The 13,491-nt window shown below is 38.5% G+C and overlaps 1 protein-coding gene across 4 annotated transcripts in view; it reads right to left on the bottom strand.

Moving 5' to 3' along the window:
* The window catches only part of dnah5 (dynein, axonemal, heavy chain 5), a 57,374-nt gene that overhangs the window by 23,535 nt on the left and 20,348 nt on the right, over window positions 1-13,491 (bottom strand). For all 4 annotated transcript variants that reach the window (XM_077599344.1, XM_077599346.1, XM_077599345.1 and 1 more), the window contains 26 exons: window positions 12,509-12,579; window positions 12,268-12,375; window positions 11,950-12,137; window positions 11,418-11,612; window positions 11,020-11,154; window positions 10,818-10,925; window positions 10,349-10,502; window positions 10,100-10,246; window positions 8,952-9,193; window positions 8,593-8,769; window positions 8,046-8,250; window positions 7,719-7,861; window positions 7,318-7,452; window positions 6,802-6,924; window positions 6,490-6,703; window positions 6,106-6,329; window positions 5,628-5,826; window positions 5,371-5,543; window positions 5,088-5,218; window positions 3,751-3,904; window positions 2,381-2,648; window positions 2,162-2,285; window positions 1,664-1,771; window positions 1,183-1,297; window positions 658-834; window positions 333-536 (listed from right to left, as the gene is read on the bottom strand). In XM_077599344.1, coding sequence (XP_077455470.1) covers window positions 333-536; window positions 658-834; window positions 1,183-1,297; window positions 1,664-1,771; window positions 2,162-2,285; window positions 2,381-2,648; window positions 3,751-3,904; window positions 5,088-5,218; window positions 5,371-5,543; window positions 5,628-5,826; window positions 6,106-6,329; window positions 6,490-6,703; window positions 6,802-6,924; window positions 7,318-7,452; window positions 7,719-7,861; window positions 8,046-8,250; window positions 8,593-8,769; window positions 8,952-9,193; window positions 10,100-10,246; window positions 10,349-10,502; window positions 10,818-10,925; window positions 11,020-11,154; window positions 11,418-11,612; window positions 11,950-12,137; window positions 12,268-12,375; window positions 12,509-12,579 — 4,222 coding nt within the window. The remainder of the gene's footprint in view (window positions 1-332; window positions 537-657; window positions 835-1,182; window positions 1,298-1,663; window positions 1,772-2,161; window positions 2,286-2,380; window positions 2,649-3,750; window positions 3,905-5,087; window positions 5,219-5,370; window positions 5,544-5,627; window positions 5,827-6,105; window positions 6,330-6,489; window positions 6,704-6,801; window positions 6,925-7,317; window positions 7,453-7,718; window positions 7,862-8,045; window positions 8,251-8,592; window positions 8,770-8,951; window positions 9,194-10,099; window positions 10,247-10,348; window positions 10,503-10,817; window positions 10,926-11,019; window positions 11,155-11,417; window positions 11,613-11,949; window positions 12,138-12,267; window positions 12,376-12,508; window positions 12,580-13,491) is intronic.

Below are 13,491 nucleotides of genomic sequence, written 5' to 3' on the forward strand. Positions count from 1 at the left end.
CAAGAGAAAGAAAGGTATTAGATGCTCCGAGGTTGTACTTCTAATGGACTAATGAGGAGAGAGGAAGTTAGTACTGTGGAGCTGATTCATCCACGTAAACGGGTCAATAATGATAAGGAGAATGAGGAAATACCATTATATGCTTTTGTCACACCAGCATAATTTAATGCCATGAAAAGTTTAAGTTTTCATTTTTGCGACGTGATGCCAATATTAACAGGTGGATTGGGTTACCTAGACCCACAATCTGGCATAATATGATAGATGAAAATGATGGTTTGATATGACGATATGTCGAACAAACAATTGCTTCCTTTATTTGCAAATTATACCTGCAGGCTGCCTAAAAAATTTCCAGCTGTCATGAGTTTGAGAGACTCCTGCCATGATGGAGTGTTGCAGTTTTTTTCCTGGTCAAGCTTCACAGGGTTCACCCGCCTCTGGAAGAGCAGCAGCACGCAGTCCATAATCCTCATGATGAGATGTGGGGGACGCCCTAGAGTGCGTACTGTGGCAATGTCAGATGGCTTGATTGTCTAAGTGGAGACAAGAAAAAAATGGATTATAACTGGCTTAGTACTGTTGATGAGGAATTCTTTCCCTGGAAAATTCACGTGCATATTTTTGGAAGTGTAAATGAGTAAGCAACTTTATGACCTGCAGTGCTGCCTCGGCTTCCTCCATTGCAGGCTTGGCAGCTTTAAGTTTCTGCTCAGCAATGGCCTTGTCAGCTGAAATCAGGTCTAAAATGGCCTCAGCCTTGTCCTTGACTTTCTGAACTTCCACTTTTACACGCTCCGCTGCCTGGGCTTTGACTGTCACCTCTTTCAGCACCTGTGAAAAGACAGAATTATTTTCCGTCAAACTGATGGTGAATCAAATCATTCATTCATTTTCGCTGAGATGGGCTCCAGCACCCGCTGCCACCATTGTGAGGTAAGCGGTATGGATATTGAATGAATGAATAAATCTTTAAGCACTTTTATCATAGTTTGGCTGTGTCATGTCTTTTGCCAACAGCTTGTTATGGTTTTTTTTTTAGGTTATAGTTATCCAATAGAATGCTGCCCATTTTATCTATTGTTCCCTATTTTACTATTACTTTAATCTATAATGATTATTCTTGGGCGACTTATAGTCCAAAAAATATGGGAATATAAAGTTAAGGATTGTGAAACTCACCATATCTGCCTTTTCATTCGCCACTTGAAGCTCTTTCTCTTTTACCTCCAGCTCTTTGCTAAGTCCTGCTACGGACTCTGATGCTTCCTTCAACTTTTGAAGGCCTGTGTTCATCCTAAATATAAGTACAGAATTGTAAAAATAAAAATGAAACACTAATGACAATTCATTTGTGTTTGTCACCATATTGGATAAGTTTACTGAACCAGGCTTTAAGTTTACATTCCTAACATTGTACTGAGCACAAATACCACAAATATTCTCATAAGAAAAATTGACATCCTGAAGTAATTACCTACTGATTGATCCAGAGTATTTTTAATATTTTGAATATACATTGACAACACAGATGCGTCTTTATCTATTACATGCAGTAATCATAGAAGTCATTTGGTCCTTTGGATATAAGTTTCAGCTTGAAATGTTCTTCGGAGTTAAGGCTTGACATATATTTCCATATTAGGGAATGCATTTGGTTTACCTGTTGGCCAGATTCTTGACTTCAAATCTCTTTTCCTCGTAGATGTTCTTGTACCCCTGTATGAAGGATAGGTAGGACTTGGGTGTGACGTGGGTCGAGCGGCGGTATCTAAAAATAGAATACATCACTTTACATGTTTATTAACTTTATAGTTTGTTGTTCTAAGGAGAATATTGATGGTAGCTGAAGTAAAAATTTGTGATTTGTGTGTGTGTGTGTGTGTTCAGGACAAATTACTTCGGTGATCTAAAAGGAAATGAGCTACAGCAATAATGACCCTCGGGGTCAATACATGTTTTTGATTTTGCATGCAAAAATAGTTATTTCATCTTAAATAGGCTTGGTTTGTGACAATTCTTAAAAGTCAAATATATTTTGCTGTTCATCGCAAACAAGCTGCAGCATCTGTGATCTTTTTATTACTATGCTATCACTACAGCGGGAGAAGCTTTATGGTGACAAATTGTTTAAAATAGGCAATCAATGTGACTTGGATACCTTTGGAAGTAATCCACGCATTTCTCAGCCACCCCATCCTGGAAAGAGCCCATGCACTGAACTACCTCACACTTCACTTGCGGCAAGCAGTCAATATCAAATGTAGACACAAAGTGCTCTGAAACTGCAGAATGAATGCATAAAATACAATGAGATGGTGAACAATCACAGCACAGGTCATTTACAGGAATAACAGAGAGTCCAACTGTTCATATGTACCTGCAACAAGAGCATCTTTAGGCCAGCGCCGGAACCAGTCCATTGTGCAACCAGATATCAGTGCCGGGAATTTAAGAGCTCTGTTGCGGAACTTTTCCCCAACAGGCGAAAAGCACAAAATGACATGAAGGTTGTGTCGAACACGTGACATGAAGTACTCATACAGATTTTCATTGGTTGGTGGCCGTTTTGGAAACTCTCGCTTCATGATCGGGACAAGAGCACTGAGAATCTCGTCTATTTCATCTCGAGCAAACAGGTTGGACACCTAAGGAGGGAAATTTAATCAGTTGAGTATCATGTAAGTTTTCCTCTCAATCATCCCACTTCATATCTTCACTAATTTAAACATTTTGCAAACCATTTAAGTAAATTGAAATGAGAAATCAAACATTTCACTTTTGCAAACAATATCGTCCAAAACCGACACCTTTAAAGGTAAATACAGCTAGGGGACCTTTTACTAATTTCTTTTGCATGTCAAATTTTTATTTCCTTGTTCATGTGTGTGTTCACATCTAAAAACCCTGTTTGGACTATATGTTTTTTTTTTTTACGTACTACCTATAAACAATGGTTTATAGCATTTAGATCAAAGAAAATGATAAAGCAATTGGCTGGCTGGGATAGGCTCCAGCACCCCATGACCCAGAAAATGAATGAATATTTTATTTATTCTATTTTTGCAAATTTCCGATTGGTTCCGTTGACAGAGAGCTGAAGATCTAAGGCAAAAAAAGATAGTGTTGAACTTGTTAGTGGGAATGGTCGTAGGAGAGGAAAATAGCTGGCTAATGGAATCAATCTATGAGAGAAGACATGGACAGAAGAATTAGCTGCGGAGATTTAAATGGAAGGCAAATTAACCATTACAGAAAAGAGTGGACTATTACGTGTGGAAGCCTACAAGACTAACAAATGTGGGTGTAATGGCTGAGAGGACAAACCACTGAGTAGAAATCATAGGAAAGCAGAGAAGTGCCCTAAAAATGCTTTGTTTGCTTTTGGACTGTTTGCATTCAATGGCTGAGCACACAATCTGACAAATGTTTTAACAGATGCATTTGACCTTGAAATGATTTGCCGCTTTTTCGGATAAATGGAAAAAACCTGCAGCTGACATCAGACATATTGCCCTTTATCATAAGCAATATATTATATTAAGAACTTGGCTCAGCGTTCCAATAACTGTTGTATAAGCTATTTTCTACGAAAATGGGTCTCACTGTGGAAATTACCAACCTACCCAGATCAAAGCTTTTTAAATCACTCACTCATTGCAGTATGGCAGAGACCTATTCAACAAAGACTGTACAACAACATTTTAGTAGAGTTAAGCTAAAGCTTAAATGTAGGAATATGATTCTCACCTCTCCAGATGACAAAACATTGTTCATATATTCAAGGAAGGACTCCTCTTTGATTTCGTTGTCAGTGAAGAGGAAGCTGATGCCTTTTCCAAGCATTCCCGCAGTCTTGTACAAACCTTTCAGATCATCCATCAAGTTAGATGTATTGTAAGAGCTGTAAAATAATTAGCATGTAATCCCAATCAAAGAATTTTTTTAAGAAAGTGGAATTTTATTTCTCAAAAACAGAATTAACCAAGTGTGTCTGTTGTACAAAAGCACCACATGAGCTTTCTTTACCTTTTGCTTTGTTTTTGTTGTTCAGATTTTATGAGATATGATTCCCTAATCAAGCACCAGCATGTGTGCTGGAAATAAGATATTTGCATTTCCAAGTCAGTGGGGTTGTTTTATTTTCTGGTTATGTGATTATCTTTGTCCATCCACTTATTCTTATTTATATATATAGTGCATTGATGGAGTTGCTTATAAAATAACCGGGGGAGGCATAAAAAGCATAATAATGAAATGCAGGAGAGAAAGAGGCTGACAGAAAGGATGAGAAAGCAGAAGAGACAAGGAGATTTGGAGACAAGATATTGCCTTTCTGGTTGCCCCACAGGGACTAAGAGAAAGAACACAAGAATATGGAATACCAAGCAGCCAAACCAATCTGCACAGGGAATTAGAAAGGAAATCAGACGATGACAAATGCACGAGAACAGGGGAAAGAAAGCTACTCAAGAAAGATGTCGGCAAGAGTGGCATCGAACAATAAGGAAAGCTGGACAAAGCTGAGGCAAATGACACAGTTGGACACGGTATATTTTTACGGAAATTGCAAATAAAGGGAGTAAAAATAGTCCCAAGTGAAAAGAAGAAATTATTCTGGCAAGAAAGAGGAAAAAGGTTAGAAAGACTGTCAACAAATATATCAGTTTTACTTAAATTCTTACTTTAAGAGTTGACATTTAAATCCACCCTTGTAAGGGAGCTCTTGAATTATCCATCTTAAATTGCAGTTTATGAATTATAGAGTCTAGGACAGGGGTGTCCAAATTATTCCACAATGGGCCACAATGGGTCCAGGTTTTTGTTCCAACTGATCCAGCACAGGCAGTTTAACCAATGAAGTTTCTTCTGAAACCAGCAGCACCTGGCGGCAATCAACCAATTACACTTTTAAGAGAGTAGATTGGTAAAACTGTATCCTGTATCCTTCAGTTGGAATGAAAACGTGTACCCCGACACCCTTTAAGGTTGTCAATGTGTTGCCTTCGGGAGAAAGTACCATAGATTCTGTTCTAATCCTTACTAGAAATTGATCCACATTAATTACCCTAACAACGTAAGAATACCGTGTAAGAGTGATCTGGAAAATCTTGTATCCAGCAATGAAAGAGGCCAGTCTGGTCAAGCTCTGTTTTCCTGAACCTCCAACACCGACCAACAAAGCATTCCCTCCAGGTGTCCGGATTATCCTTGAGATCTAGCACAAAGACACAAAAACCCTCTCATACAATAGATGCAAAAGAGAAAATTCTATGATATGCATTTTATCCCAAAGTGCACTTTGTATGGAGCATTTACACTTCAAGTAGGAACTTTGTGTTGTGCAATTAAGTACGAGGCTTACTTCACCTTGACCAAATGTGTCATTGCATCCTGAAAGAAGACCATGTCCATGGCAGCACCCCTGACACTCTCATTGTAAACATCTAGGAATATGTTCAGTCTGCCCTTTAAGTTCTCAAATGTCTCAATTGTCTCGTACACTTTGGGTGAATCCGTAGCAGAATCTTCTGGCTCTTCTCCTTTGATGAGAAATGTTCATATTAAGGCCAATGTCCAAACTGCATCACTATGATGCAGAGCAAAAATAACTCAAATTATGCTACCTGTTGCCTCAGGGGTATCTCGGAGAAAGTCAACAAAGTATCTATCCACACCGAGGGCCACAAGATTTTTGTGATTCTCGCCAAGCGTGTCCCCTACCAGTTTCACCAAAGCCTGGTCAAACCACTCCCCTTCTTCGGGCATGATGAATCTGTCAGCTATCACACGTTTGCATTCGTGCTTCCATAATTCCAACAACACCTAAAATACGATTAACTGAAATTAAATCTCAGTTAGAAGGCATCTGCAGGCTTTCATATTAAATTGCTAGGTAACTAAATGAGGAGCATTGAAATCTAGGTTAACTTGACTTTAAACACCAAGGCTGTCTAGTATTTACTGTATGCTAGTACTTATCAGCACTTAAGTGTCTTAAACATTCTTAAAATAAACAAATTTTCTTATCTTTATCTCTTAATTCATATCCACCTAAAAATAGGCTTAGACATTGTTCATGAGGAAACAGAAATTTCATCTCACCTGAGTAGAATTGACCACCTCTGCTGTTGTATTAAGCATGCCTTGCCAAATCCTTGAGAGGTCCCTAAGGTTGAAAATGTAATGGAACTTGGCAGGAGTTGGAAGCATTTTAAGCTTAGTAAGCTGCCAGAGTTGACGAGTCATGGACACCAATATTGACACTGTGCTTTGAACATCATCAGAAAAATTGCGACGAGCACAGAAGTAACCGTTACCAATTACACCTGTAAGAAAATTGTGATAACATGATGTGACTTACAAATTACAAATCAGACATTTTAGGTCAGACATGTAAATTCTGTGTATCTCTATTTGTGAATATATCTGATGGCCCCATAACTAAATGTTTCATGGAGATTCTATTTTGGCTGATTTTGTGATTACCAAAGATCTTGTCAATGGACGAGTTGGAGGGAAGTGTACAGTTAAAGATGGAAAACTGTCTTTTTAGTCTTTGTGGAATGTCATTACGGCCTCCTCCGGGATGTATCATAGCTGCAAGAAACTGGACGTCAATGATACTAGTGAATTCTCCTGGTTTTTCTAGGTTGAAGAACCCATTCTGGTCCATTAGCTGACGAACAATCTCATTCGTCACCTGTGTCCAAAACAAAAAGTATTGAGGCTTTTGTGGTTATTTAAAAAAAAAACTATATATAACACACACAATAATGTTTTTTTTTTTAAATTCCAAACCTGATCGCCCCATTCATTGATGACTGGCATGTTGACATCATCAATGAAAACTGACATCTTTTTCCCAGCAGGGGGTCCATATGTGCTCCCCATCCTCTTGTCTACGTAACTCTCAATAGTTCGCTTAAATGGAAACATGACACAATTAGGAGACATTTTTCCAAAGAAAAAGACAGGAAGGAATGTAGATAAAAAGAGATCTTGTGGCCTTTGGGATATGTATGACTAATCCATCTGAACAACGTGATCAATATACTGCTAAGCTGTGGACATGGACAAAATGGTGGTCTCACTTTCAACCTGCATAATTTCATTCAGGCAAACTATTCAATATTACTTTGAATATTATATTACAATATTTATTTTTCCATCATGTTAAATTTTCAATCTAAGTTGTTTATTTTCAGACAGGCATTAGCATTAAGCATGGCGATCTGAAGATAGAGACATAGAACAGAAAAAGTGACACCAAACTATATTCATTGATGTCCAAGGAGCTGGATGGGAGTACTTCACCTGGAATATGAGGGGTGTAGTTGCAGAGGAAAAATTAAGACTCTTTCCCATGTGTATCTCAGAATTGAGCTTTGACATGTAGCCTTTCATCATGACCGTCTTGGCTGTGCCTTGCTCTCCAATAAGCAAAACTGCCTGAACAAACATGTTCCAGTGTAATTATAAATTTGCAGAATGTTTCATTGTACTTTGTCTTTTGTGAACGGCCATTATAGTTTGGCCAATGATAATAAATCCTTTCTTTCAACGGAGTGTTCCAAAAATGAGAGTAACTTTGCTTTGCATTTGCTTTGTTTGGCTCAAACTTATTTTAGACTGTTATGATTGTAATTCTAATTATTGTTAATATAAAGAATGGGAAACTAAGGATTTTTGTTGTTGTTGTTGTTATTAAACTTCACCTTGCCCTGCCAAGCAATGGTTTGGATCAGGAAGTCAGTTCGAACATTGTCAACATTGGGGACCAAGATGGAACTGTACTCTGGGGTTATTTCTGATGGATAAACATATTCCTCCACTTGTGTGCACCAGTGGGTCCACTGACCTAGAATAAAACACAAACATGTCATACATCAGTTATGTATCAGCATGACCTAATGGTGCACATATCATCTTGCTCAGTTTAAAATGTCTAATTACACCCACATCCCCAAATAATGCACGTTGTATTTAAATAAAAACTCTGAACTGGCTGGAAAGTCTCTTTAAATTACTTCGCTCATGCCTACCGTCTGAAGTGACATAGTAGTCGAACATGGTGTCCTCACTGTCAGCCGGGATTTCAGGCAAGTTTAGACGGATACTGTCATTTTCTCGTAGCCAAATCTCCATTTTCTTGCGATTATCTAACTCAAGGACAGCTCCTGTGCTCCACATCAAGGCAAATACATACAGTCGCTCCAAGTGCTCCTGAGATAGGTATGCACACTGTTCCTGTAAAGTAAAATCTATCATTACCACAATGGTATAACTTAGAAGTGTCATCATTCAAGCAAATAGCTTCTCGTTTTACTATAAAAAGAAAAAGGCAAATCCACCTGATGGTGCTGACAATAAGGAAAATAGCTTTTCTTATATATCTTATACAAACCAACAATTATCTGGTTATTAATCAAATATTGTCTCTCTTTATTGGAATTTGACGAACATAGAAATATTCCTACTTTCAAATTGCTTGATCAAAACCTTAAAAATAGCATTTTGAATGTACAAAGAGTGAAGTGCATGAGAAGAACCTGCAATCTGATTAGAAAGTTTGAGCAACATCACTCTAACCTTTGTTGGTATGAGTCCTTGCAGCATGTTGATGCACTGCATGATGACAAAAGCCTCAAGGAGGTCTATTTTGAATTCAAGTGACTGTACACAGAATCGGTACAATTTGGTGAAAGATGAAGAAAAGAGGCCCCTCAGAATCTCAACCTCCTGCGGACAACGTTTTTTCAACCATCCCTAGACAGAAATGATCATTGTTAGGCGTTTGTCCCCGACCTTCTGTGTTTGTACTTTATCTTTCAGTTGTGTCAATTTTATTTAGAAAATAGATTTCATTACATTTCATAACTTTATTAACAAAAGAGTCATGTTCTGCTCTGAAACAAACAATATCCAGGGGGTTTATTATCTTTAATCACCTCTAATATAGGGCTCCAGCTGAGCACAGAGGAGCTCATAAACACCATGCCGTTGCGTGATACAGTAGCTGGAGAAGCATTGTCAATGTTATGCGGCTCAAATACCACTTTACAGTTGGGTGCCATTGGTATACGGTCTCCGTTTGCCAACGTAAGAGTTCTGTTGTCATCCAAAACTGAGTTAAGATTCTCGATCCAGATTGCATCAACTGGCCCATCCAGGACAATCCAAACGTGTTCTCCTGAAATGGTTTGAAACAAGATTATCTTTTGAAACACAAACATTATAGTTATTTTAACTTAAAAAGAAAATAAATATGCAGTGAAGGGCAAAATTAGTGTGTTAAAATAATGGAACCACAAATCTCAAAAGAATTGGGAGCTGGAGCAACATAACATACATGGGGGATCCTTCCTGTGTGGTGAAATAGCGAGCAGAATATAAATCTGCACACATAGTACTGTAAATTTACACCAGTGTACACATGCATTTTTAATGGAACCCTGAAGAAGATAGGAAGCTAAAACTCCAGCATGATGAGCTAGGAGTGCAAGGACCTCCCTAGGCATTTTAAGTATTCTGCGACATACAACATTACAGGTTTTCACACAGCTACCGATAAAAAAAGCTCCTTCATCTATAAGGACCTCAAAGAATCATGGGGGAGAAATCAGTTCTGAGCTCTCCAGGGAGCCTCTTTCATGTTTCCCCTTTCTTTCCGTGATACTACTAAGCAGTTATGGTGCCATTCTTTCTCCGCACCAATGGAACCAACCACTACCTGCTTTTCCTAGTATAGAATATAGTGTGTCAGAAAGAATATATCATAAAATATATATTTGAAGCGTAACCATCCACTGTGGCCCAGACAATTAACCAAGAGTTGTAAAATAAGATTACAATTCTCTGAGTGTCCCACAGTTCGTGTCAGTGTGCTGGAACAACCACACTATTCATTCAACCTTGCTATTTGTAAGTCGCCCCACAAAATTTTAACAAATTCAAAAGGTGAAATCTTCATTTTAAATGTTACATGGATTCTGTAATGCTACATGTACATTATAACTCTAATATTGTTTATTTCCACTTGGAATATAAGAGATAAAATACTCATTTTGTGATTGTGTTATCGTTTTCACTTCCTGACCTTTCTTTGCCTTCAGTGTTTTCCTCCAGAGTGTTGAGAAAATGCCATCTGTCCAATCGTTTGTAGCCACATCAAGTCGACCAAACATCTGAGGTGCGGTGATGGCTTTAGGATTCATGCGCATCTCTCGGTGAGGCTGACCGCACTCTGAGCGATGGGACAAGAACATTTTTATTTCCCAGAGTGAAAAAAGGTTTCACAACATTTTTTGCCTCTCTATCTATTTGTTTTAAAATGTTGGTCTCCCACCTGTCATCGCTCTCATCAGTGTATGGATACAAGTTGTCTTCCCTGCTCCACTGGGCCCCAGAGCCATCATGCCGTGGCGGACCCTCTGAGTCTCAAAGAGCTGTATGATCTTCAGTTTCCAGGGTGGGTGACAGATCAGACCTGCATCTTCAACCTGAAGAGGAACATTACATTCAAACCTTTTGTTCATAATGCATAAGTGAGTACTACTTGAAGATTAAAGTCTCTATTAGGACCTTGTTTTCTCGAGAGACATAAGCATATTTCAGCAACGATCCATTTTTCATTTTATTACAAGAAAGTTGTGCAATGTACATATGATCTGCGTTACTTGGACTGAGGTCCAGGAATGATAACTAAATACTTGTTTTGAATTTCGTAATATCTATGGAGCTTCCTTCTTTCATTCTTCCAGTCTCATGTTATTTTTTGTCGTAAAGCACCCAAATGTTCAGATTCTCTTTCATACCTGTTTGTCGATGGCTGCCTCAAGTTCAGGGTAGCCAACCTTATCAAGCTGAATGCCTGGAAAGAGGTCTTCAATCAAGCTGAGGAAGAGTGGCTCATCTTCATCGATCTAACAAATGTAATTATGCTCACACTTATTTGCATGAATAATCAACAAAGGGGGAAGGTTATATGATTGAACACAGATAATTTGTAAAACTGACCAGTTTTGAGAGGTTCATATCTCTGAGGACTCTCATGACTATAGTTGACTCGGTATCACTGGGATTAGCTCGTTTGGCTGCTCCCAGAGTTCGCAACACAGACAGGATGTTCCTCAATCCAAAGTCATAGTGAACCTGGGTGATTCCGTCAACAATATTGATCCAGCTATTTGACATCACTTCACATGTGTTTCTTACTTAATGCAACAATTTGTTTTTCACCTGACTGATTGTTTTGAGAAGCAATTACAGAAAACTATCGGAAGCTTGGTGCTTAATTTGCATGTAAGTATTGTAAATATCGTTAATAATTTGCAGTTCTCAAGTCATTAAAGATGATAATGCAAACAATTTAATTAAAAATTGTGAAAATATTGCAGATCTTGGACCTTGATTACCTGTTTGGAGAGCTGCTCTTCACAGAGCTTGTAGAGTGTGTAAAATTTCCGAGCAAGCTCTATATTGTCTATGAAGCCACAGCTGGCTAGCTTCACTCTGATGATAATTTGACGGTCTGGAACCATCATTGCCACGGACCGAAAGTTTATCTTCAGGTTCTCGGGGAGTTCTTGCCGCCCTGCATAACCTGGGTTCTGAATGTCCAGGTCAGACAAACAATGAAAGACCAAATAATGTACATACTTTTTTGCAAAATCACTGTTACTGTTGTGTCATATATTTTTATATTAACAAAAACAACTCGACAGATTCTACATGACTGTAAGAAACAAGGTCCCATTAGGTTCCCATATTAAATCCCTATGGTAGCACAATAGAGTGCTGTAAATTTGTACACTATATTGTATTTAAAAGCTTCTTGTTGATTGTTTTTTGATATTATTATAAACAATCACAAAAATAATATTTATTTGCCTCTGTAAGGGAATAAAAAAAAACTTTGTTTAAGTAGGAGTATACAGCAACACTGACCATTGTTAGAAAGATACCAAATTCAGGATTCATCTCGACATTTTCTCCATCAGTAAAGACAAAGTTTTTTCGGCGTTCTTTTTTGCTAGTGAGCACAATTGAAATCTGCTGTGCAGCCACTGACAGGACAGGAAGTTCAATGCGGTTGAATTCATCAAAACATCCCCACGAACCAGACTGAGCAAGACCTGCAATGGATGCACGGGCATTAGTTTTATTGAAATTAAGTGATGACACAATACATTATGTTCTGTGGTCAAAGCTTGAATACTGAAGCACTATACTAAGCATTAGCGTACATACTGCAACCCTACTAACCCTTGAATATTCTTCCGAGACCTCTGAAGTCCATCTGGTCAGAGCAGTTGAAGACCACCACATACTTCCCCAGACAGCGCCCCATATCCTTTATGGTTTCTGTTTTACCTAAAATTACAAAATATAAAGAGTTATATATTTCTACCGCTACCAAAAAACAAAACTCTTGAAATGTTTACTATCCATTAGCTTACTGTGGGTGGGTGTAAAAACCAAATATATATTTGGGTGTCTTGCATACCTGTTCCTGCAGGGCCTGCGGGTGCTCCACCCATATTCATATACAGAGCTTGGGCAAGGGTGATGTAGCACCTAAACCATGTAAGCAACCACAGAACAAACTGTTACATCAGGACAATTACTCCATACTGCTTCTGAAAACAACAGACCAAGGATCTCTTTATTCTAAGTGCCAATTTTAATTGTTTCTCTTTTTCAATACGAAGGCTGTCCCCGAGGGAGAATGAAGGGCAGACAATGACAGAGTGCAGGGTGAGGAAAATAATACACAGGAAAAAAGCTCCAACAGCCATTGTGATTTTAATGAATGATTTTAACCATGGAATTTGTCTGAGAAACAATAATCTCTTTAAGGATCTGAGTGCATTAGTCCTCCTGAAAGATACTTGCAGCCCACTTCCTGTCACTGCTGTCTCTTCACATTGCTTTACCTTTGCTATGTTTCTGTCAGACAATGTTTGTAAGTTGATTACTGTCTTTGTGCAAGCAGTGTTGCACGCAGTAAATGAATCTCTGTTATTCACAGTGAGTGACAGCTGTATAAATGAACTATTGTTCACATTAAGGCATGATGGTCTAGTTAGCAAAAGTCTCCACATTGAAGTTGATGCATGTGTTAAACACAATAATAATAATAATAATAATAATCGGACATAGGCCATGTCGTCATTACCACAACACAAAAAAAGCCTACTTGTCATCACACGCAGAAACTGCGTGTGACGAAATTGATGGTGCTTCTCCATAAGCTACGTTTAATCGGCAAAAGACCTAAATAAGTGTAAGTTACGGACTTGTAATTTGTCATTCCGCTGTTGTGGATACAGGTCGCTTACCTCTCGATTACATACAGGTCGCTTACCTCTCGATTACCGCACATTGTCTGCCACTTACCTTCCTTCAAGTCAGCTAGGAGGCGGCAGATCACCAACCAAACATCTATTCATATGCCGCAGAAGGGAATGTGTGTATGTTAGCGCGAGT

This window comes from Stigmatopora argus, chromosome 4, assembly GCF_051989625.1.
Source record: "Stigmatopora argus isolate UIUO_Sarg chromosome 4, RoL_Sarg_1.0, whole genome shotgun sequence".
In the NCBI taxonomy this organism is placed as follows: Eukaryota; Metazoa; Chordata; class Actinopteri; order Syngnathiformes; family Syngnathidae; genus Stigmatopora; species Stigmatopora argus.